This window comes from Phyllostomus hastatus, unplaced genomic scaffold (genome assembly GCF_019186645.2).
Source record: "Phyllostomus hastatus isolate PE091 unplaced genomic scaffold, TTU_PhHast_1.1 phas_contig_210, whole genome shotgun sequence".
Classification (NCBI taxonomy): Eukaryota; Metazoa; Chordata; class Mammalia; order Chiroptera; family Phyllostomidae; genus Phyllostomus; species Phyllostomus hastatus.
The window spans coordinates 14431959-14456477 of record NW_025333737.1 but is presented as its reverse complement, the minus strand read 5'-3'; the positions used below and the strand labels follow the sequence as shown (position 1 = coordinate 14456477).

At 39.8% G+C, this 24519-nt stretch overlaps 2 protein-coding genes across 10 annotated transcripts in view; both read right to left on the bottom strand.

Moving 5' to 3' along the window:
• The window catches only part of STRADA (STE20 related adaptor alpha), a 31364-nt gene extending 30129 nt beyond the window's left edge, over positions 1-1235 (bottom strand). For 4 of the 8 annotated variants that reach the window (XM_045837438.1, XM_045837442.1, XM_045837440.1 and 1 more), the window contains exon 1: positions 822-933. The gene's annotated coding sequence lies outside the window, so the exon portion shown is untranslated. Of the gene's footprint in view, positions 1-821; positions 934-1133 lie in introns of those variants that run through there. The other 4 variants (XM_045837439.1, XM_045837443.1, XM_045837445.1 and 1 more) reach the window with 4 other exon arrangements.
• A 4232-nt stretch (positions 1236-5467) lies between these two features.
• Positions 5468-24407, bottom strand: CCDC47 (coiled-coil domain containing 47). Of its 2 annotated transcripts, XM_045835733.1 has the most exons (14): positions 24079-24407; positions 22554-22621; positions 17785-18053; positions 17221-17328; positions 16539-16713; positions 14592-14713; positions 14271-14336; positions 13763-13864; positions 13470-13580; positions 12539-12624; positions 11150-11208; positions 10497-10606; positions 10116-10283; positions 5468-7153 (listed from the first exon to the last, which is right to left on the bottom strand). In XM_045835733.1, the coding sequence occupies exons 3-14, from the start codon at positions 18046-18048 to the stop codon at positions 7073-7075; spliced, it is 1452 nt and encodes a 483-aa protein (XP_045691689.1). In that variant the 5' UTR covers positions 18049-18053; positions 22554-22621; positions 24079-24407; the 3' UTR covers positions 5468-7072. The 2 variants fall into 2 exon arrangements, with proteins under 2 accessions (XP_045691689.1, XP_045691688.1); XM_045835732.1 differs by lacking the exon at positions 22554-22621 and having other exon boundaries at positions 24079-24406.
• Positions 24408-24519: the final 112 nt, after the last annotated feature.

The window sequence follows — 24519 nt, the reverse complement described above, 5'->3', positions numbered from 1 at the left end:
GGTTTCTTCAACTCTCAGGGACAAGGAACAGTCTTGGATCTCTCAACAATGTATGAATCAATCAATGAAGAACTGCCTAACGCTGCAAATACATACTGGAATATGGTTCTACACACAGATATTTAGATAAGGAAGGGACCCATTCGAATGACTGTTCCTCTTTGGGGGATAAAGTTAGGATACGTTAGGATATCTTAGCAGAAGGCTGGTCAGAGAAGTTAGTTGCCCATCTGAGAAATTGAACTGCTTCATTTAACCACGCCCCTTCCCGTGCACACTTCCCTCCCCTCACCCCCAATCTGCTGTGGACACTTAAACATACTTGGGAAACAAGACAATGAGAAGGTCTTTGCTTTGGCTGATTCAGGCAGTCACCTGTATCTCTGTCCTCACGAGGTCTCAACCCCACTGACTGATCAGCCCGGGAAGCGATGGGGATGGAGGGGGAGTAGGAGGGAGATAAGCACTAGACTATGCCGCCTCTTTGCTTCAGCAGGAAAAACTGAACCTGGGCCCCAGGTTCACCACCTGGAAGTCAGGGGGTTAGAAGGGGTGGGAAAGCAGGCGCTTGCCTCTCCGGCTCTGCAACTCCGCTCTGGCATCTCCCAGCCAGGCCCGAGCCTATTCTGCTCTCGTACTGCAGCCCCTCAGGGAGGGAATCGAGGAGGACTCGGGTGAAAAGGGGACTGTGGAGAGCGAGGCGGGGGCCCGGGAGGGCCGGTCTGAAGAAGGCCCGCCCCGAGAAGATGGAATCGGAGTTAGGGAAAGAGGATGGGCTGACGATCCCTGGAACGCACCAGGCGGCCCCGCCAGTCCCATACCTGGTCCTGGAGTTAGCAAGCAGTCGGGACAGCTTCTCGGCTCCGCCTCCTCAGTTTATGGCCTCGCCGCTGCCAGGCCGGTTGCTGGGGGGGTGGGGGAGGCGGGGATACGCAACGTGCCATGCGCAGTAGAGGGACCCGGGAAAGCTGGGGAAAGAGCCCCGCCCCGCAAGGGTGGGGAAGCCCCGCTGGGCCCCTCCTAGCCCACGCGGGTGAATAACCTCAAGCATGTTTCCCTGTCTTAGGCCGGTCCACAGGCCGCTCCCTGACTGGTTCTGCGGTGCGAGTTATCTTGTTTCGCGCAGCGCGTACCTGAGGGCCTTCTGTCTCCAACAGAAGGGACCCATTTCCCCAAGTGGGTGAAGGCCAAAGACCTATCTTCTTGGTGAAGGTTCTGGGTTTGAAAAGGGCTTCCCAGAGCCCCCGCCCCCGCGGCAGGAAGGAAGTAGTCTTAATTTCAATAATGAAGAGCTAAGGGTACAGAGGCTAACCAGCACTGGCTGCTGACTTGGCTACTTTGAGAATTTTACTTTCATGTGGTAGGACTTGTGGAAAAACTCCTTCTATACTTGTTTTAAAAACTTGATTTTAGTGAGAGAGGAGGTGGGGTGGGGGAGAGAGACATGTTTGTTTTTCCACTTTGATGCATTTACTGGTTCTTGTATGAGAAGACTGAACCCACAACCTTGGTATATCAGGACATTGCTCTAACCGAGCCAGGGCATGCTTTAAAAAAAAGAATACATCCCAGTGTCCCTCACTTTGGCCTCTTCTGCAACAAACTGCCAAGTGATACAGGGGAAACCCATCCTTTCTCTGTGGTCCAGGTAAAAGAAGGAAAACAGTTCAACTAATAGGATCTATAATTTTTTTTAAATTTATTTTTATTTTTAGAGAGGAAAGGGAGGGAGAGAGAGAGAGAAACATCAATGTGTGGTTGCTGGGGTTCATGGCCTGCAACCCAGGCATGTACCCTGACTGGGAATCGAACCTGCGACACTTTGGTTCACAGCCCGCGCTAAATCCACGGATCTATAATTTTTATCTGGATCCTTTTCCCCCTGGATTCTTCCTTATGTGCAACTCTTGAGATATATTCTGATTGCAGAAACCTTAAGGTTTGCCTTGATGAGAAAGCTAGACTAAGCCCAGGCAGGGCTTGAGAAATGATGGAGCAATCTCAAGTGATGAAGCAAGTCTCCCCTCTGAGGCTGCGTTTTTGTTTTTTGTTTTTCTCCCAGTGACTTAACTCCACCCAAGGAGGGTTTTCCTCCCAGAACTGCTTATATACCATCAAGTAATGTACACTCACTCTCCGCAGCTCTGACCCTGGATGCAGATTTTTTTTTTTAGATTTATTTTTAGAGAGAGGGGAAGGGAGGGAGAGAGAGAAACATCAATGTGTGGTTGCCTCTCACACGCCCCCTGCTGGGGACCTGGCCCACAACCCAAGCATGTGATGTGCCCCGACTGGGAATTAAACCAGCGGTACTTTGGTTCACAGGACAGCACTCAATCCACTGAGCCACACCAGCTAGGGGCCTTGATGCAGATTTATATTGGTCTAACTTCTAGGATGGGAGAGTTTAGTTACATCCAAACAGGAACTGATGAAAATATGGACACTGAAGGGGAATTTTGCCTGTGAAGAAACAGACACCTCAAGGTCTCGCTCAATTTTACCTACATCAGTGATCTTAGCTGGTTAGTGCTTTAACATTCCAAAGCACGACACCTCATTATCCTTTTTTTTCCCTTCACTATTTTCTCATTCTCAAAATAAGATGCCTTCCTCACAAAAACTTGGTAAATTGACAATATACCATAGTAGCAGAAACTGAAGTAAAATTCTTGGTGGAGTTCTTCTGAAAAGACCTTCCCATGTGGTCTTTGGCATTCGGGGGTACTAGAAAAGTCAGTTCCTAAAAAGATGCCAAACTTCATGCAGCCAACACACTGGGGAATTTAAATATGTAAGTACTTCCCCTCTGTTCTAGTACCTGGCCCAGTAACTGTCATTTTCAATTTTGGTGATCAGATTTGCTGATCACCAAAGCGGCTAAAAGATTTCACCATCTTCCTGATTGTCCACAAAAGCTAGAGAAATTTTTGGCCCAGACTATTCCCTCTCAAGGAGCAAATCTCTATCAGCTTTAGTTTTCCGTGCAATTTATATAATTTAGAAAACCAGTGTAAAGAAAGGTCAACTTTCAGAGTTTATGAAGTCAGTCTCTTCCTGTTTTGCTTTTCCACTTGTTATGAGCCCTGGGGTGCACAAGCTCCCTACTGCTTTTCACTTAAACTTAAGAGTTGGGACTCTCCAAGATTTCTGGCACTTTCTGAAACTGGCTTGAAGCCCAGAGGGATGGAGAAGGACTGAAGATCCTGTTTTGTTTTTAATTCTGGGCACCCAGTTTAAACTAAGTGCATTGCCCTCTTCGAAATACTATATAAATTAACTGTGAGAATGGTAATAGCGTAGAATACTTAAGTAAAATGTTTATGATGTGTAGTTTAACAAACTGAGCAGGATTATTTAATTTACAGATTTTATATATCAAAGCACTTAATACATGTTATCTAATATGATCCTCTGAACAGCCATTTTAAAAAGGGGAGGAGATAATGCCCACTTATAGAGGAGGAAACAGACTTGTTCAAGCACAGGGACAGCACCTGGGTCCCCGCCCACAAATCCAGGGCCTTTTCCTGAAGCAGAAAACTGGCTTCAATTCTAGCTTTGCTACAATCTTGCTAAGTGATAGTCACATGTAAGAAAACGATGCAAAAGACAGCTATTTAAACATTTAATTTGAAAATGTGATAAGAAAGCAGTCAAAGAGTTCTCTCTAGCAAAGTTGGTCCAATGAATAACTGAGGCAGATGTAATGTTATCTGATTTCCAAATAACTCCCATGGAACTAAATACTTAAAAGGGCCTGGGTGCCTTTTTACATAAAGTTACACTATTTGGATAAAACCAAGGAGGTGAAATTAAAGAGGTCAGTTTATTTTAAAAGATGAAAATGAAAATAACATCCATTAAAAGTGGTATTGCAATAAACATAAGGTTCTCCTTTTCATTGAAAAAAAGAAGAAAAAAATTAGCCCTGGCAGGGTGGCTGTTTGTTGGAGCATCGTCGCCCTTACACCCAAAGGTTGCGGGTTCGATTCCCAGTTGGGGTTTGTGTGGGAGGTGGGCCATCCATGTTCCTTTTTCACACTGATGTATGTTTCTCTCTCTCTTCCCCTGCCCCTTCCTCTGTCTCTCAAAAAGGTCAATGATAAAGAAATCCTTGAGTGAGGATTAAAAAAAAAATTAGCTTTCTTCTAAAGATGGTATTCCCAGTTCACAGAGCTGAGAAAATGTCCTTCAACCTGTGCAAAGATAAAAAGCACTGCACTTTCTTCCAATACAAATAAATCTTTTGCTGATCACCAAACTCCAAAAACTCGAAAAAGTAATACTTTTTGCTACTGCTTTAGCAGTCTGTAACAGAAGCCACTCCAATGGGTATAACTGCCCCTTGTCTAAATCCTTTCATTCAAAATGAATGAAGGCAGGAACAGTAAGAAAAGAGAACCCAGGATGATATAAAGTACAGTATTTCATCCCCCCACCAAAATAGATCCTGTAGACACTGCTGTAAATAATTTTCACACTGCCCATTCCTGCTGGATGAGTGGAATGAAAACATCAATCAGTGTTTATCTTTGGGCTAAGCCCCATCATAGGAAAAGAGTTTCACATCTGGTGCTTGACAGGAAAAGCTTATATTACTAATGAAACAGAATTATAGACTATTACTCTCCCCCCACAAGAAGCATGCCGTCAAATTTTGCAGATAAAGTAAGAGAACTCTGAAAGGATCTGCTTGGTTTCCATTGGGAGAAACACAAGAGAGTAAAGCAAAAAGGCACCACTTGGAAAATAGTTCTAGAAGACATCTTACATTTTTATTCTCTTTAACTATAAAAGGAAATTTATTTAGAAAGTTACAAAGGTGGCAGAAGTGAGCCAGCTGGGCTGTGCAGGCTCAGGAAACAAGCAAAAGGGCCCTTGGAGCTTAGGAGACAGGGGTGGAGAGGAACGAAGAAGAGGGGGATGGGAAAAGCGCCCCTTATATTTTTAAAGTGCTATAGTTTAGAAGAGAATTTTACAGATATTATCTCTTGGTGTTGACATACCTGTGAGGTAGGTAGAGAAAATAATTACTATCCTCACTTTGTAGAAGGAAGAACAGAACAGAGATTCCAAAAGGTTCATGACTTGCCCCAAGTCAAAGGATTTGTTACTGGGTTTGCATGCACAGGCGTGCGAACAAAATCAGAGAGCTCAGTGGCTTTCCAATGCATGACAGTAGACAACATTCTCCTCTCTGTCTTCTTATTCCTAGGAGAGAGAATGGTGACCTAGTTCAAGAGGGAGACTTCAGGGAGGAGCCCATTAAGAACATATGGGGCTCTAAAAATAGAAAACATTTAAAAATACTGGCAACAAATAAGGGATTTTTTTGTCAAGGCCAACCAACTCTTATGAAGGAAAAGCATTTCAGTGCTGATTTTTATTGAACAGGAAAAAACATTCCTATGGTCTTATATTGTTGTAGGGAAACCCCAGAAAAGTACAATAGGCACTCCTGAGATTTTTGTCAATGAGTTTAATTTATGTCCATTAGTTACCATTCATATGAATGCTTAAATTACAAAATTAGCTGCCATGGTCCAAATATGTGGGGCTTTATGAAAGTTTTTATTAATCAAAAGATAGCTAAACATATCAATTTTTATTTCTAAAACATGTTTTAAAGATTTGTAAAACAAGGCTCATTCTAGAATTACATAGGATTAAATTTTGTTATTTTCGTTTTATTTTAATAACTTAATTTCATGAACTGTTAAAAAAATTACATTTACATCTCCCAGTTGACACATTTCTGTACTAACCTAGAGAAAAATCCATGTGAAAAGTTTCCATGCTGTTACAAAGGCCCATTCTGTTTCCACAGCAACTTGTTATTGCCTCAGAACACACCTGCACAAAAAGCTTCAGCAAGAAAATACCCGCCCACCCCTCGCCCACCAAAAAACCCAACCCTTCCCAACCCCAGCAAAAGTTACCTGGTACAAGCAGTGACTTAAAAAAATGCTTTCTTAGTAGGAAGCATTTATAAAATGCAGAGATCTGAACGAGCTCAATGCTCATGCAGATAGATGGGCCTCTCCCCCATGAGTTCCTTCCTCAAGAGGCAGAAAGAACTCTCAATAGTTTAGAAAAGCTCACTTTTAAAAGTATATTTATGCATATTCATGGCTATTTCTTTGAAAGAATATACCCAGCCTCAGCTGTGGAAGAGATAAAAGCAAAGGAGAAGCGAAGGGACACAGCCACAGCACAGATAACAGAGCTTCTCCATCACTGTCCAATCGAGTGAAGCAACCAAGGAGGAAAACATCTGCGACTTCACATAGACCCGTGATCTGCTCTAGGTGAAGCGGTTAATTTTTCATGCATTTGTTATTCACGAAAAACATACAACCACTTAAAATACAGCATTCACAATGTCATTAGCTTATGGTATCAGCTAAGGAGAAAACAGTGCTCCTGTATTACTATCCCTAGAGTTTTCCACATACATGTCAGTAGATTAAAAGTGTCCAGATATCATATAATACTGTCATCAGTACCCCCCACCTAAAAAAACACACACTGAACTATACTGTTTTGAGTCCCTGAAATTCCAATACCACAGATAGTGTTCCAAATTTTATTTTACAAGTTTAATGTACACACAGAAGAAAACATCAAGCAATGTTTACTGTGCAATTCCAACAGTTATTTGTGGAATCTTGGTTTAGAGTCATTCTTTATAGCCATTTCAACTGCCTAGTTTAAACAAAAAGCAACATTCTAATTATATATCTATAAATTCATGATGTTTTCAAATATAACAGCACTAAAAGCACTGATGATTCATATTATAATTTTAAAACTACACAGAGTTCATGTATCATTCCTTTCAAAAATAATCTAAATAATTTGATTATCTGGAAGAAAATTACTGGAACAGAGTCCTTCCAATGTATCTCTAACCTCTGAGAAATTCCAAATCAAAAGCAGAACAGATGATGAAATATCAATTTCTCAGTCACCAGGAGTGTTTCTTAAGATGAGAAACAGACTGGAAATTACATTTCCTGTGAATTCAGAGCTTACTGGTGGCACCAGGACTCAGACCTCTGGGATGACTTTACATGGCTTTCACCTTGATTTGTTTCATTTTCATTTGCTTCTTTTCTAATTTCTTTTGCTCACGTCTCAAGGCAGCTTCCTAGAGAAAGAGAGAACCCAAAGTAAGCTCTAAGCACATGTTTAAAAAAAAAACAAACCCAGAAAATACTGCCTAAAATATTATTCAAAAACCTAGACTTGCACCATAAATAACATTCCAGAAGATAGTTATAAAAATTGCTAATATGCCCTGACTGGTGTGGCTCAGCTGGTTGGGTGCAGTCCCGCACAACAGAAGGTACTGGTCTGATTCCTGGTTAGGGCACATGCCTGGGTTCTGCCTAGGAGATGCAACTGATCCATGTTTTTCTCCCTTACTTTCTCCCTCCCTTCTCCTCTTTCTAAAGATAAATAAATAAAATCTCTAAAAAATTGCTAGTATCTACATTGTTTAACAAAAATTAACTTGAAATGAAGCAAAAGTAACTAAAATTTCAAGTTAGAAATGAAATACATTTAAGCTAGCTTTATTAGTGTGGTCTGATTTTTCCTATACCAGGAAACACCAGCTCAACTTTCATCACAACATTTACATGTATTTGCCAAGGATTTGTACTTCAGTTCAGAAAACCATAAGATCTTGTTTAAGCAAGTTACTAATTATAAATGTCTTATTAGCATAGATGTTATACCTGAGCACAATACTTCATAATGTTCAACTGGTAATTTTTATTACATTTTTATTTAGGAATTAAGCTGTTATGCAAAAGGAGAGAAAGAAGCTTCAAACACATTATTTTACTAACAAGTCTGAACGTTTATCTGTCTATAGCTGTGCTACTGTGTTAAGTATCCTGAAGAACTGAACTATTGTTGTTAACACTGCTTTCATGGGAAAATGCATTCAGAGTTTGGGTTCACAGAGGCAGAATGAGCCCACACCCTGTGGCAGGTGCTGCCTCCTGTCAAGGCTCAGTAGCAAGTCAATAGCAACAGCACACATGTCAAAAGCTATACTCCTCTGAGACAGCTACATGAAGTGGCCAAAGTACTGTTCCAAGGTCCCTTTCTTCCCACTGTCCCAACCCCTACTTCCATTATATGAATTCTTTCCTCAACGTGATCCATCCCTTCCCATATTACATATTATACACGTGTATAAAACTCCCACTATAAAGAATATGGTATAGGGGTTAAGAGAAATTTATGTGTGGATATGGTATAGTGGTTAAGAGAAATTTACTTATGTTAACGTATTTATGTCAATGGCAAAAATATGTGAAAAAAGTTCAACTTCAGTTATAATTTAAAAAACGCAAAATAAATGAGATTCTATTTCCCCACCATCAGAATAATACATGTAAAAAATTAAGAATCAGTTGTCATAAAGACATGAGTAAAGAGGAGCTCTCATATCACATACTGTAATGGAATATTATTGGCAGCCTATCACTCCCTCTCTCCCAGGATTCTTTTCCTCAGGAAATAAAAAAAGCACGTATATGGAAAGACACATTCTTTTTTTTTTTTTAAGATTTTATTTATTTCCTGAAAGAGGGGAAGGGAAGGAGAAAGAGACAGAGAGCAACACTGATGTGAGAAAGAAACATCAGTTGCTTCCCGCACTTAAGTTCTGGGCCCTCCATTTTCTTAAATCCGTTGTTGTTTCAAACCCTAGAAAGAACTGGAGAACTTTTTTTCATAAAAGCTGAAAGGTATTACCTATTAATGATTCCAGATAGATTCTTCCATTTATTTATTAAAAAGCTATTTTTATTTGTATAGAAGGTGGCATAAACACAGAGCTCTACTTTCAGGAGAAAAATACTCATCAACTAAACCAAAACAAAGAAAAATAAGAAATGGTAAGATGGGAGGAGGCCTCTGGTGTCCTGGGCACTTTGCTTAGTAGCATCAATGATTCTACAGGCGACTGAAGTGCCAACAGCAGCTCACGTTGACTTGGTGGCATGCTTCCCCCACTTCTAAGAATTTTCTTCTGTCCTCAAGATTATCCTCATTAAAATTCACATCTCCCGCCCTGGCTGGCATAGCTCAGTGGATTGAGCGCGGGCTTCAAACCAAAGCGTCGCAGGTTTGATTCCCAGTCAGGGCACATGCCTGGGTTGCAGGCCATGGCCCCCAGCAACCACACATTGATGTTTCTCTCTCTCTCTTTCTCCCTCCCTTCCCTCTCTAAAAATAAATAAAATCTTTAAAAAAAATCTTATAAAAAAAATTCACATCTCCCAGAACTTCGTATTTTGACCAGCATTTATAAAGTTTAAAATTTTAGAGTTGGACTATGGCACCTTATTTCACAAAAGCGTGGGCATGCTGATGTTTGAAACGTAATAGCCTATAAAGCTCTTGAGTTGGATATTGTAGTTATGTACAAAATAAATAATAAATACCAAAAATCCAAACAAACAAAAAAATCAGAATCCTCTAATTCTATAATCAAATTAAAAATGTTATAAAACAATTTTATTTGGACCACAGGGCACATGTGCTGGCTTCTATTAAAATTCCTAATTTCTACCTCACTAAGTATTTGGCTTGAAAGATGATAGTGGAACTCTCAAAACGAGACTGTGCTGGGGGAATAGGATAATTCACATCATTCTCCAGGATCACTCAATTTAACATGGTTTGCAGCCCTGTTTTTCTTTTTCTTTTTTAGATTTTATTTATTTATTTTTTAGAGAGGGAAGGGAAGGAGATAGAGAGAGAGAGAGAAAAACATCAATGTGCGGTTGCTGGGGGCCGTGGCCTGCAACCCAGGCATGTGCCCTGACTGGGAATCGAACCTGCGACACTTTGATTTGCAGCCCGCGCTCAATCCACTGAGCTATGCCAGCCAGGGCTTTTTTTTTTTTTTAAGATTTTATTTCCTGTTTTTCTTTATAGCGTTATCAAATAACTGTCCCAAGTTCTGAGAAAATGCTAAACTTTTAGTCTGTGTACATTCCTCCACGACATTACTTTAACAGTTAATATGGTACAAATAGGTATCTTTTAAATCTTGTTTTAATCCCTGTAATATGAAAAGTTTCTCTTACCTCCAGCCTGCGCTGCTTCTCAGGATCTTCCTCATTCATGATTCGCTCCTTCTCTGCTCTTTTCTTCTCCTCACGCCGAGACTGCGCAGCTTCCTGTCTTTGCACATGCGTCAGCTTCAAGAAGTTCTCTTCAACTCGAGCTCGGTTCTTGTCTGCTTTTTGTTTGCCCTTTCCCCAGGAAACAAAAAATTTCATGAGAAACCCATTTTAATTCAACAGAAGCAAAATTCCATTTAGTTAGTAGTCTTTCATAAAACTCCCATCCAGCACTTTTAAAGTAAATTAGCAAAATATGATCACTGAAATCCTCAATAGATGACCCCCTCAGAGGAAAAAAAATAATAAAAGGTGCCAACTTATACTAAAGGCTGCGGGTCTTACTTCTCTGTTGAGTCGGAACTTTTTGGCTTTGTCAATAGAATAGATCACCATGTTCATCAGGGGTAGCAAAGCCTCCATATCCTTTGGGTAAGTGTTACCTGAGCCAGGCACTGGAAAACAAAGCCATTTTCCTATTGAGTTAACAGCAGCATTAATACTTCTCAGTTATCCACCTAAAATGTCATATGGTACTTGAGTGTGATATTGTTATATTACAGAATTACATGCTTATGATTTTGTAATAAAAAGGGGCCATTATTTATGTTGAAATCTCTTATTGAAAAAACCCAAAGGCAATAAGCAAGAATGAAGTTAGTGTTTGTTTTTTAAGATCTTATTTATCTCCTTTTTAGAGAGGAAAGAGAAGGAAAACCAGAGGGAGGAAAACATCATGCTAGAGATATGTCAATCAATCGCCTCTTGCACACTCCCAACTGGGGACCTGGCCTGTACCCCAGACATGTGCCCTGACTAGGAATCGAACTGGAGACCTTTTGATTCACCGGCCAGAGCTCAATCCACTGACCCATACCAAACAGGGCATGAGGTCAGTTTTCATGTAGTTTTTTTATAGCTGTCACTTAGTAGGGAACAATATCCTCCTTAGGGTCATCTCAGAAAACAAAGAACACAGACAGGACACAAATACCTACCATTAAATGTAAACAGTAGTGTCCTCTTAGTTTCAGGTAGCTTTAAAGGCTGACCTTCCCTATCATAAAAGAAAAGGCTATTAAGAAAGAACACAGGAAAAGATATTCTCTATGGACACAAGTCACCCAGTTCACTTAGATGAACAGGTACCTACAAATAATCACCATAATATTTAGCTTGGCACCCCCAAGTCAAATATAATCTCAGAGCCTGAAGGACACCTGATCCACTTGTCTCTCTAATGAATGCATTCCCAAGTGATTTTTATCCTAAACTTGAACACTGCCAACGATGTACCCTCCAGGCAAGAGACACTCCATCTCACCTGGGGAACATAAACCTATATTTAAGTATGAGGCCCATATTTAAACAATGTTTTGGCTTATTTTGATGGGTTTTTATGTTTTATTTCCAACTCCTATTCTACCTTCTTTCCAATAATGAAGTATCTTATTTTTGAGCCGGGCTCAGCATAAACTTAGAAATAATCTACCATAGCATATATAATTTAGTTTCAACTCACCAAAGATTCCCTTGTAATCTTTGACTATCAATTCACTTTCCCCCACCCCAGAAGGCTCCATGGTTACCATAATGTGGTACTTTGCCCACAGTGTTGATACTGAGTTGAACAAGGCAAGGATGAGGCAACACCACCTAAAGGCGAAAGGACCCAAGTAATCCTGACACACAACGAAAATCCAGAATGGCTCTTAATTGTACTCCATTCCACACCCTATGAGAGAGTAGTACTTAAGCAAAAATTTAGGTGAGAACATGTCTACACTAAGGGTAAACTTAAATAAGTAAGCTCTCCTGAAATGGGATATGAATTCAAACAACAAATTCAAGCCCTGAATATGTATTTTCTTTTTTTTTTGAATATGTATTTTCAAAAAATATTATTATAAAGCCAAAAGCTCAACAGGTGTTGAGGGTGTCTTGAAAATATACTAGGAAAAATTATAATCATCTACTGTACAAAGAAAGAAGCCAGAAAAGGCCAGATTTGCTATCAATCAAACACAAATCAAACATCACAGATTGATATCATAAATTAAAAAGAGAAAAGAAACCCCTAGACCACAAAGGACAAAGAGATTAGCAACTGCATTTTCTCACTATTAGCCATTTTGTAAGATTCTCTCCCACATCACTGAGCGTGAGTTGCACACGTGGGTGATACATGCAAACTAGGGAGGCCTGTTTGCCTCCCACAGGCTTCTAACTGCCTTTGTGTTTCATGTAGTCAAAGCAAAAGAAAACCTGGGAGTCAGGAACTTACCTCACTCATCTGGTTAAGGGAAATTGCAGAAGCACCTTGCAGGTGTTTCAACACAGAAAGCTAAAGAAGAAAATAATTTTCAGTATTTTTATTGCATACATACTCTTGCATAATTTTTGGACCCGAGAACTGGTCTGAAAAATGAACGGATTCAATCTTGTCAGCGTAGTGTGTAAAAAAGTGAACCATCTGAAATAGAGAAAATTATTATTTTTTAAGTAGGGTTTGATGCATTCCCCTTTTTTCATAAAGATATTCCACTCTTCAGTCTGGGCTGATGTGGCTCAGTGGATTGAGCCCCAGAGCGTGAACTGGAAGGTTGCAGGTTTGATTCCTGGTCAGGGCACATGCCTGGGTTGTAGGCCAAGGCCCCAGTTGGAGGTATGTGAGAGGCAACAGATCAATGTTTGCCTCTTGCTCTTTCTCTCTCCCTCTCTCTAAAAATAAATAAAAACTTAAAAAAAAAAAAAGATATTCACTCTTCAATCCACCTGACTTTTATATAATGTCATTAAGGCTAAAGCTTTAAAAAAATTAAATTTAAATAAGATAAGGAATCTCTCTACAATGAGACCAGTACCTTTTCTTTAGTAATACCAATAAACTGTTCTTACTGAGCAGTCAAAATAATATTCCAATTAAGAATGAAAGCATGAGGTTAAATCTGAAACAAAAAAAATGGCTATGCAGCCCTCTTCTCTTACACTAGTTGAACTAAAATAATGGACTAATTCACATGGTGATAAAGATTAAAGTTGGAAAAAAAAAAAAGATTAAAGTTGTAGTCTTTTTTCAAAAAAACTGAAAGCCATTAGCAACCCTAGGAACAATTTGCTCTTGATTTAGAATTTCACTAGTCAAAACTTTTTGACAAGTTAATCTACTGCTTAAAGAAAATATTGTAATGGTTTTGTGAGAAAGGAATACATAACCAGTGCGTTGTCATAAAATAAAGAACTTGTACAGTGTAACTTTTAGGGGGAGTGCCCTGTAAATGCCAAGGTCTGCAAACACATGTCACCTACTGCATTTACCTTTGTGTCCATCATTCCTTCTGTGACTTCTCCCATCTCTGACAGGATGGCCAAGGAGTCTGGTAGTCCATACTTCGCTCCAGACTTAGGTTTGTCACTACAAAACTCACTCTACATGAAGAAGTAATTGAAAGTAAGACATCACATTTTATTATGCACAGACCTTTTCTTCTCAAGAGAGTATGCACTGACCTATTTCAAAATGATTATGCTATGCTCTGAAGGTGAACGTCTATGTAATAAACAGGCACAGTTTATACATATATCTGAGTTGGAATAACTCTATAACATACCAGATCCTGCATCTCTTTCTGCAGTCGTACCAAGGCTTTCCGAGTACCAACAGCAAACACATAGGTATCCATGTCTTCGTCATTCATGGTTACTTTTATTTGCTTAAAAAAAACAACAACAAAACTCACCTGTTAGGTTCTGTAACAGGCAGACTTCTAAGATGGAACCCAAAACTCCCACCCCCTTGAATGTGAGCGCGACTTGTGAACATGATGGGCTATCACTCCAACGACTCTGCTGTGTTATGTAGCAGAAGGTCCCTAATCAGCTGACTTTTGCTATTAAACAAAAGGGACATTATCCTAGTGACTGACCTAAAAACATGCACCTGTCCCCACAACAGCTGTACACTGAATGGAAGATGACCTGTCCGAACAGAAAAGGGTCCATTTTTTGGCAAAGGACATAAGTTGTCAGAAAACTCCAAACAGAATCCAAGCATGGATTAAGCTCTAAGTAGTTAAGAATTCAATCTGTATGGAGAAAATCAGCAGGAAGAATACATACCACTTGATCACTCATGGGCCTCATCATCCGGGCTAGGACATTCAGTAAGTCCTGTCTCTTGAGGAACTAAAAAAACAAAACACACACACAAAGAACAGCTGTGACTTCTACTTACTACAAATAAGAGATCTTGGAATGGGATCAGAAATCAGATGCTTCAAATATACTTGACATTTACCAGTCACCAGTAGAAAGATGATTTTCAGACCTCATTTTAAGTCAAACATGAAAGGATAAGACACTAAACTCAGAAGATTTGTAATCATGTTGGAAAAAAACAAAAGGCAGACATAAATATGGTACCAGAAATTCCCTACATACCCTGAGCTGGATAAGCATCCCCTCACAGCACACTCGACCAGAACACCACAGGTTGTAGATATGCTCATTCTCCTGGTTCAGCTTGCCTGTGCTTGTGGCTTCTTTGTTTGTTCCATCATCCCCTAGGGGTAAAATCACTTAATGTGATTCCCAGACAAGGTTATGCCTAATCACCATACCCGCCTACACCCTGACCCCACAATGATCTTAGTTTCAGGGTGACAATACTTTGCTATCTTACAGAACTCTCCTTTGGGCATAGATGATAACAGATGGTCATTGTTCCTTTTACTTTTAAAATTCTTTATTGTCTCTATTAAAAAATTAGACTCTGGCATTACTCCTATGTCTTTGTTAATGACAATCAGCTTGGATTATAAATTTCTTAAAAGTAGATAAAATATGGCTCTGGCTGGTGTGGCTCAGTGGATTGAGTGCCAGCCTGTGAACCAAAGGGTTGCCAGTTGGATTCCCAGTCACGGCACATGCCTGGGTTGCGGGCCAGATTCCCAGTAGGGGGCACACAAGAGGCAACCACACACTGATGTTTCTCTCCTTCTTTCCCTCCATTCCCCTCTCTAAAAAACAAAACAAATAAAATCTTTTTTAAAAAAAGACCATGCCCTTTAAAAAAAATGGAGCAAAATCAATTTACATGTTTTCCCCCAAACACTCCTATGCACTGAGTAAAAACCATCATTATTGCCCTGGGTGGTGTCGCTCAGTGGATTGAGCTCCAGCCTGTGAACCAAAGGGTCGAGAGTTTGATTCCCACTCAGGGCACAAGCCTGGGCTGCAGGCCAGGTCCCAGGGGTGGGGGCAGGGGGTCAGGCGTGCGAGAGGCAACCACACATTGATGTTTCTCTCCCACTTTCTCCTTCCCTTCCCTTCTTTCTAAATATAAATAAAATCTTTAAAAAAAAACAAAACAAAACCAAACTACCATTACTATAAACTAACATTCCCTCATTGTGTCTTCTATGAGTTAACTTGAACCAAGTCTGCTTTTCCAACAGCAAAATGATAACAGTGGCAGTAACAGCTGTATTTAGATCAAAGCTCAGATTCCAATTAATTCCTCTCTTCATTTAATTAAGTGTACAAATGAAATTGTTCAACCTCACAAGGTAAAACAGACTGATACACCAAAAAACAAACAAATAAAAAACAAAAACCCACAAGGGGAAGTGGAAGGCATTAAAGGCTGCTTATTATTTTCCTAACATCCAGGTGGGAAAGTACACTGAAAGAACATGGTACAGAAGAGAGCGTGGAGTTTGAAAGCATGTAGACTAGGTTTAATATGCTGGTTGCAACAGAACAGCGTAAATTCTACCATTTCTGGATTTCAATCCCCTCCTTAGGAAAACAGAAACTATCCAATTGAAGAAATACTATAACAAAGTATCTAGCACAACATATAAATGGTCTGCTAAAGAGGAAAGCAGACAGATACTTGCTCGCTATTAAAGAGAAACAAAGTGTTAAACACCAACTAGAGGTGAGTGGGCAAGTTCACCTTCCACCTTCCACTATAGAACTACAGGGGCTCCTCTAAGGTTAAGGTACTTCAGTGTACCTCTTTGGCGGATCCAAAACTCAAGTGTCCAGACCCTGAGGGAATTCTGAGGGATTTCTAATTTCTAAAAGATGATGGAAAACATTTATCAAGCCATTTAAAATGTCAAAATTCCCTGCCTTCAGTCAGACTTTTGTCAGCTTGTTTTGATAACACTGCTGATCTCATTCTAATCAGAAGCTGTTGAGCAATTGTCGATTAATGACAGATGAGAAAATTATTTCATACACATAATTTATTCAGCATATCAAACCTAACAAAAAATAGGATCCTTAAAAGAGAATAAAAAAGCATCCTCTTGAAGTCCAAGAAAACAGTTCCTACTAGATGGTTTTCCAGCCCGGAGCATGACTATTAGCCTAACTTACCTACTAAGGTAAAGTTGCTCTCCAGAAGCTCTCTATGAGTGTTAAACCAGGCCTGTGCAAGGCGGCTGTTTTTATTCTTCCCAATGATGTAATTCATGATGTAGGCGAGCAAACCAGTCACCATCAAAATTTCTAGATAATAACTCTCCCAACTGTTCTGGAGGTGTGCAGGAACCTAAAGAAAAACAATGATTCCATTTAATGTTGGCTGAGGCTGAAGGATGGAATCTAACTTACAAGATGAAGGAGAATGAGAAAACCCATAAACAGAAGTGGATGCTTTAGGTAACTGTCACTAAATATGGTTCTACTTAAAATACGCCTATTTTGATTTTCCAGGTTGGCTTTGTAAAAGACTCTTCAAGGAAATGTGAGGACAGTCAAATGTAATGAAAAAAAATGGAAAGCTCTTTGTATTAAACTTGATTCTGAGCCCCACCCCAAAATAAATCCAACGTCTATCCTCTTCTCATCATTCCCTGATAAAAATCATGAGGGCTAGAACAAAAATACAAGGGTTGCTTATCTAGGCATGGAGTTTTATCACAAGAATTGATGTCAAACTCTTTTACTGCTCCCACTATTACATCAACACCAGCGAAGTTACTAATTATATTTCTGGGATTAATAACAGCAAGATATTTTGTTGGTTAGTATGGAATACAGAATCCCATATACTTACATCAACAATTGTTATTGGGTCTTTATTTTTGCTAGAAGAAGTATCTGGTTTGTCTTCATAACCTTCAAATTCTTCATCATCATATGGCTCACCCTCAGTATCTCCCTCCTACAAAAATGAGGCACCATCTGTTTTTCCCTACAAATGTCACCAGCAAGTGTATCTCATTTTTGTAGGCAACAGTTGTAGAGGAAAACAGAACATGTAAGGAGCAAGCACACAGAAATATTACATGTTTTTAACAAAGGATGACTCTCTATGCTTTTGAACCCTGAATTCTAAATGATAAAATTCTCATCCATACACAGACTCTATTTGCCACCCCTTCTCCAAGCGAGGCTTTCCACAGAGGAGAAAAGTACAATTCATTCTTCCATCAATGTGAAAGTGGGAACACACCACAAAACATTGAGAAGTGCTCCACCTACTACACGAAAATAAAGATACCAGAGAGTAAAGGCCTCCCTAAACCTGGGTCTTACTTTTAATGTCTGAGGAAAATGCTAGTTACAAATTTTCTAATCCTTCCAATTTCCCAAGAAATCAATAAAAAAAGAATATCACCTGGGTATCTGCATCTTCAAAATCTCCTTCTTGGTTTTCGTCCTGCCCTTCCAACTCCACAGTGGTCTCGTCTTCATCATCTTCAGTGGTAATCACCCGTTGAGGAGATTCAGTAACAGAATCTTCTGTGACATCCTCAAATTCAGCAAAGTCATTATCATCATACTCTACTATGTCTTCCTCATCTTCGAAATCATCAAACTTGGCTTCAGAGACACTCTCGAACACCAAAAGGACAATGCAGAAAGCATAGAAGACTTTCATTGCACCTTAAAAATGAGTTAAAACAAAACAGAACAAAATGCTTACATTGACTGCTACTGTACATGCACCAATCAAATTTCAAAACAATTAAAAATATATCTATGACTCTCTCCTGCTTTCCTCTTAATAGAAAAGACAATCATACTTAGATCAACTTTGTCTTCATGTGTGAACATCATTACGATAAAAGCAAATGTTTCAGACACCAAGTCCTAGGCACTGTCCTAAAGGCTTTGCAAAAAGCAATTTTATCTTTTAAACAATGTTTTGAGGAAAAGCAGTATTATCAACACCCCCATTTCACAGATAAGAAAATGAGGCACAGAGATACTACATACTACAACTACCAAGTAACATGAAGCTATGGATTAATTCCAATTTTGCCTCTATAATCCCTGCCATGAACCACTTCTCAGGCCACTTCCTAAGTGTAAGCCACTGGCTGTGATTTTATACTGTTTACTTAGAGTAGTATATTTTTGGCTAACAAAATTGTTCCTAGCGTGCATGATGGAGTTACATGCCAAATGATATGGATACATGAAGGACACTGCAATCATCTTACAAATAGATAAGACTTTATGGAAAAAAGGGGTGGGAGAGAATATTTGAGCCAGAGTTTTAAATGCAGTTAGATTTCAACCATTAAACCTATTTAGTCTGTATTTCTAGTCTTCTGCTCTAATCTAACCACCAGCCCTCTATCATCAGTTGTCTAACAGACATGTCCATTTTGATGCCTTATAACATATCCATTTTGATGCCCTACAAACTTTTTCTGTATAGAGTCAGATAGTAAATATTTTAGGCATTGTGGGCCACATAGCCTGTCTGTTGCATATTAGTCTTAAAAAAAAAAAACAAAAAACCACAATCCCCTTTAACACACCTGTCAGAATGGCAATCATCAATAAAACAACAAACAAGTGTTGGTGAGGATGTAGAGAAAAGAAAACACTCATGCACTATTGGTGGAATTGCAGATTGGTGCAACCACTATAGAAAGTAGTATGGAGGCTCCTCAAAAAATTAAAAATTGAACTGCCTTATGACCCACAATTCCACTTCTGGGTATATACCTGAAGAAACACAAAATACTAATTTGAAAGAATACATGCATCCATGTTTACTGTAGTGTCATTTTTAAAAAAATATTTATTTTTTAACAAGAGGGGAAGGGAGGGAGAAAGGGAGAGAAACATCCATATGTGGGAGAAACATCAATCAACTGCCTCTCACACACCCCCAAACGAGGACCCAGCCCACAGCCCAGGCTTGTGCCCGGACTGGGAATCAAACCAGCGACCCTTTGGTTCACAGGCTGGTGCTCAATTCACTGAGCCATACCAGCCAGGTCTGTTTATTGCAGTGTTATTTATAATAGCCAAGATATGAAAGCAACCCAAGTGCCCATCAACAGACAAGTAGATAAAAAAGCTGCTGCCCTGGCTGGTGTGACTCACTTGGTTGGAGTGTCATCATGAACAAAAGAGCTGTGGGTTTGATTCCCAGTCAGGGCACATGCCTGGGTTGCGGATTTGGTCCCCTAGTTGGGGAGCCTACAAGAGGTCCCCAGGGCACATACAGAATGCAACCAGTCAATATTTCTCTCTCACATTGATGCTTCTCTCCCTTTCTCTCTCTTTACTCTCTCTCTAAAATCAATAAGCGTGTCTTCAGGTGAGGATTAAAAAAACGAAAGCTGTGGTACATATATACAATGGAGTATTACTGGCCATAAAAAAGAATGAAATCTTACCATTTGCAACAACATGAATGGACCTAGAGATCATTATGCTAAGTGAAATAAAGCAGACAGAGAAAGACAAATACCACGTAATTTCAATTATATGTGGACTCCAAAGAACAAAAAAAATGAACAAACAAAATAGAAACAGACTCAGATATAGAGAACAGACAGATGGTTGTCACAGGGGAGGGGCTGGGTTGGGGACTGGGTGAATAGTGAAGGGATTAAGAAGTACAAATCAGTAGTCACAAAACAGTCCTGGAGATGTAAAGTACAGCATAGGGAATATAGTCAAAGATACTGCAATAACTATGTATGGTGCCAGGTAGGTACTTGAAATATCAGGGGGACCATTTTGTTAAGTATCACTGTCTAACCACTATGCTGTACGCTTGAAACTAATACAAAATAAAACTAAAAACAAAACAAAACAAAACCCCTTTAAAATGGTAAAAACCACTCTTCATTCACAGGCTGTACAAAAACAGTCCATCTCTCAGACTGCAGCCTGCTGATCCCTCCCCCACAATTTTCTCAAAATCAACAGGTACCTGATTTTCTCTATTTTTGTATTAAAAATATCAATCCCACTTTCACAGTTTTGTTGAATAAAAAAGCAAGATACCTAATTTCTCACTTTCTTTTCTCTTTGAAATCTAACCAGCCACCAAATCCTGGTGTTTCGTTCTTTGATTCCCAAAACCACCATGATAATCTAAGTTACCATCACCTGCTGAAGAACCATAGTGCCTTCCTAAAGACAGTCTCCCTTGTCTCAGCTCTCCCTGCTTTTTAAAAACCATGACCATCTTTTTAAAACACAACTTTTGTTTTGAAAGGTTTCGATAACCATCAAAGGCTAAGCAATTCCTGCAGAATAATATAGAAACTCTGGCTTTCACTGCTTTTCATAAAATGATCCTACCATACCTGATCAAATATACCTTCACTGAGCATATCACATCAGACACTAGACCAAGAGAAAACATGACTCCTGAATACAGTTGTAAATATGCACAAAGATTCAGCTTCAAGGATATGTTACAGTATTACTTACAACAGTGAAAAATTTGAAATTGTTTGGTTAAACTATGGGTACATACAAAAACATTTATTTTGTACATTAAAAATTTTTACAAATGAAGTTAGAACCCACATTATTATAGAAGCAAATATATAAAACAAAAAGGTTTAGAAGGATGTATATACATCTACACATAAACAGTAATTATTTTGTATGGTAGGATTATGAGCATTTTGCCTTTATTTTTATTTATATTTTCTGATTTTCCTATGATGTGCTTTTGTAATAAAAAGTTATCTTAAAAAATAAAAAGTATGGTTCTTACACTCAAGAAGAGGCACTGCAGATGGAGGAATAGCTATAGCATAAAAGCCTGAAGTAATGTATTGCTAAGAGTTTGGTGTGATGGGTTTATAGACCCAAGAGGGGGAAAATCAGGCTAGAAAGGCCAACAGGGACCAGATCCTAGTGATCCTTATTTAAATACCAAACTAGTAAGTTTGGATAACTAGAATTACCTAAAGGATTTAAGTAGGAGAGTGACACTCAGATTTGCAATTCAATACTGATAGCTCATATGCAGGGTGAATTGGAGAAGGGCACCTGAGGCAGGAAAAATAAATAGTTGGAATAAATAATAAGAAAGAAAACAGGATTGAACTGGCAGTAGTATTGGGAATGAAGAGGAAAACAGACTTAAGAGTTGAATTTGTCATCATAAAATGTTTGGATGTAGAGAATGCAGGAAAGGAAGATCTGGAATGATTCCAAGTTTTGGCTTGATTAATAATTGGAAAAAGTCTTCACTGAGATAAAGAACAACAAAGGAGGGAAATATTGGAGAGAAAGACAATAAATTAAATCTAGTACTTGCTGAAACATTTGGGGTGTTTTTAAGCAATATGATAAATGATTAATATTTGTCTCTTAATTCTAACAATATCCCTAAAAGGAATCATAATCTATTTTACAGATGAAGAAAAGGAAGTAGGTAGAAATATAAGTCTTAAGTTCAGGATACAAGGCTAAGCTGGAAATACAGATGGTGTGGGAATGGATGAAATTCCCAGGGTGTATTAAGAGTTAAGTTTAGCCCAGACTAGTGTGGCTGGGTCGGTTGGGCCTCATCCCTCAAAGTGAAAGGTTCCCAGTTCAAGTCTCAGTCAGGGCACATGCCTGGATTGCAGGTTTGGTCCCCGGTCAGGGGGAGTGTGAGTAGCAACCGATAGACGTTTCTTTCCTTCTTTCTCCCTCCTTTCTCCTCTCTCTAAAAATAAATAAAATCTTTAAAAAGACAGAGAGTGCACACAACCAAACAGTTAAAAGGTGGTTATAATAGGAAGAACTGGAACAGAAAACTAAGAAGACATGGTTAGAGAAAGAGACTCTGGTCAAAGGGGCATCATGTTGTAGAAGTCAGAGAAGCACATTTCTTAGAAGGAAAGAGCACTGTAGAAAGTTCACGTAAAATATGGATTGCAGAAACTTCAAGTAAGAGATGGGCCAAAGTTTTCCAAATGTTAATGAATCATTTTTGGCAACTGCAGGTATGTATGTGGTAAGAATGAAAGCTGAAATGCAGGTTTTAATGGAGGTGAGCAGGTGGCACAAGGGAGTATGTACTACTTTTTCAAGTTGCTCTGGGGTGCCCTGACCAGTGTGGCTCAGTTTGTTAGGCATTGACTTGCAAAACGAAAGGTCACAGGTTTGATTCTTGGTCAGGGCACACACCTGGGTTGCAGGTTTGGTCTCCGATAGCGGTGTGTATGAGAGGCACATCAATGTTTCTTCTCCTCTCTCTAAAAATAATAAATATTTTTTAAAAAGATGCTCTGGGATAGTAAATATTCTATTCTACATCTTATATCTACAATACCGTAAATTCTTAGAAGGATTTAATTCTTATAGTTCAGTATCAAAGGTTATTGCCTAACACTTTTCAACACATGCCTGCAAGAAATAGTCTTTGAAATGGACAAAGTTCATCAATTTGAAAGGCACATATGATTTGAGAAGTGCTATATACTATACCCTTTCCAATATTCTCTACCTTTGAGGTTAGCACCAGGGAACATTTTATGGGAAAACATAGCTGCCTTCTCAAGGTCAACCTCAAAAAAGTTTGCAATGTGTCTCCAAACATCACTGACTTCCTTCAATAATCTTTTATTACAGTCAAAAGTAGGAGAAACTTGGAAAACAGCAAGCAGTTTGGTGTAGTTAGATTTGGTTTAATGTCAGCTCTCCCATTTACTAGCCATATTATCCTGGGCTAATGATTTAAAATTCCCTGTTCCCCACTTAGAAAAAAGAAATACCATTGCCTCATAGGGTTGTAGTGGGTGGCACAGGAGATTTGTGCCTGACACATAAAAAATATGCAATAAATATTAGTTCCCATTATTTCCTTCCCCAGAGCCTTATGAACACCTTTTAAGATTAAAAAACTTCATTTTTAGTGTTTCCCTTTTAAGATCTGTTTTAAACATTTTCAAATAAAAGCAAATAAAGGTTAACACTGACACAGTCAACTAAACTGCCTGCCAAAGATCTGATCATTTCAAATTGGATTTCCACTTAAAATGTTGTCACCATGGAGGTAACTCAGTACTGTAACAGCGCTCCTTCAAGGTTATTTAGGTCAAAATTATCCAAGATATTTGTGCCTTGGCCTTCCCTCTCAGAAGCTCTCTGCTACACCTGTCAATTCATTTCTTAAAAGCACAATTCCTTGCCAGGCCACCCGGTCCTGAAGAAGACTCCATGCACGGCAAGGAACACAAACACTCACAAGCCTGGTTTGGTGATCTTCTACAAGTTCATTTGGTAGTCTCTCAAAGATTAGGTCTGGACTTAGACTGGTTAAGGGTGGTTGCTTTTTTTAAACCACAAGGGATTTAGTCAATTCATTCTAACGTCTGTACTCTATTTTTCCAGCTGCACACTGTAAACTTCCTCAAACTTTGCCATTCGGTTGCATTTGCTCACAACTGTGGAGAAGTTCCTCAAAACCGTTAAAATCACCCCAATCCGTAAGACCAACAAAAAATGGGCCTCGCGATGGACAAAGTTTTGCTTGTTTGTTTTAAGAAAGTCGGGAGAAGCGAGAAGCGGGGAGCGATGCATGTCACCACAGGCCTGACTTAGGGGGTTGGGTGGGAAACGGAAACAGGACCAGGTTACGCCACGCAACTCAGGGTGACCACTCGGCCTGGCCCGGCCCCCATCGACTAACACGTCATAGCCCGCTTCCTACCTGTACCGGGGGTAGAAACCGGCTCAGAGCTCCTGCGACCGTCACCTCTACCCCGCGGGCCTCTCCGCCTGGCCGCCGCCTGCGCGGTCACCGCGGTTTTAGTGCCCCTAATGCCTTTAGGACACAGGTACACCAGGTAGCTCAGTCACGCCACCCTACTCTGCACGTAGTCTCCACCATCCGTTACGTAAACCGCGTGCGGCCCGTCCGAGGCTGCGCGCGGCAAGGGGGCGGAACGCAGTCCAAGGGACCGCGCGAGACCTGCCCCACCCCTGCCCTGCAGGAGTGTGTGGGGCTGTTCGGAAAATTACATAATCCCTGCCCCTGGGCCGGAACTGCTCACACCAATCCCAGCCCTCTCCGCTAGGATTAAGTCAAATTGTCAACGAGCTGAACCGGTGCTCCGGAAGCTAAAGGTGGCCATGCTCTATGGAACCACGT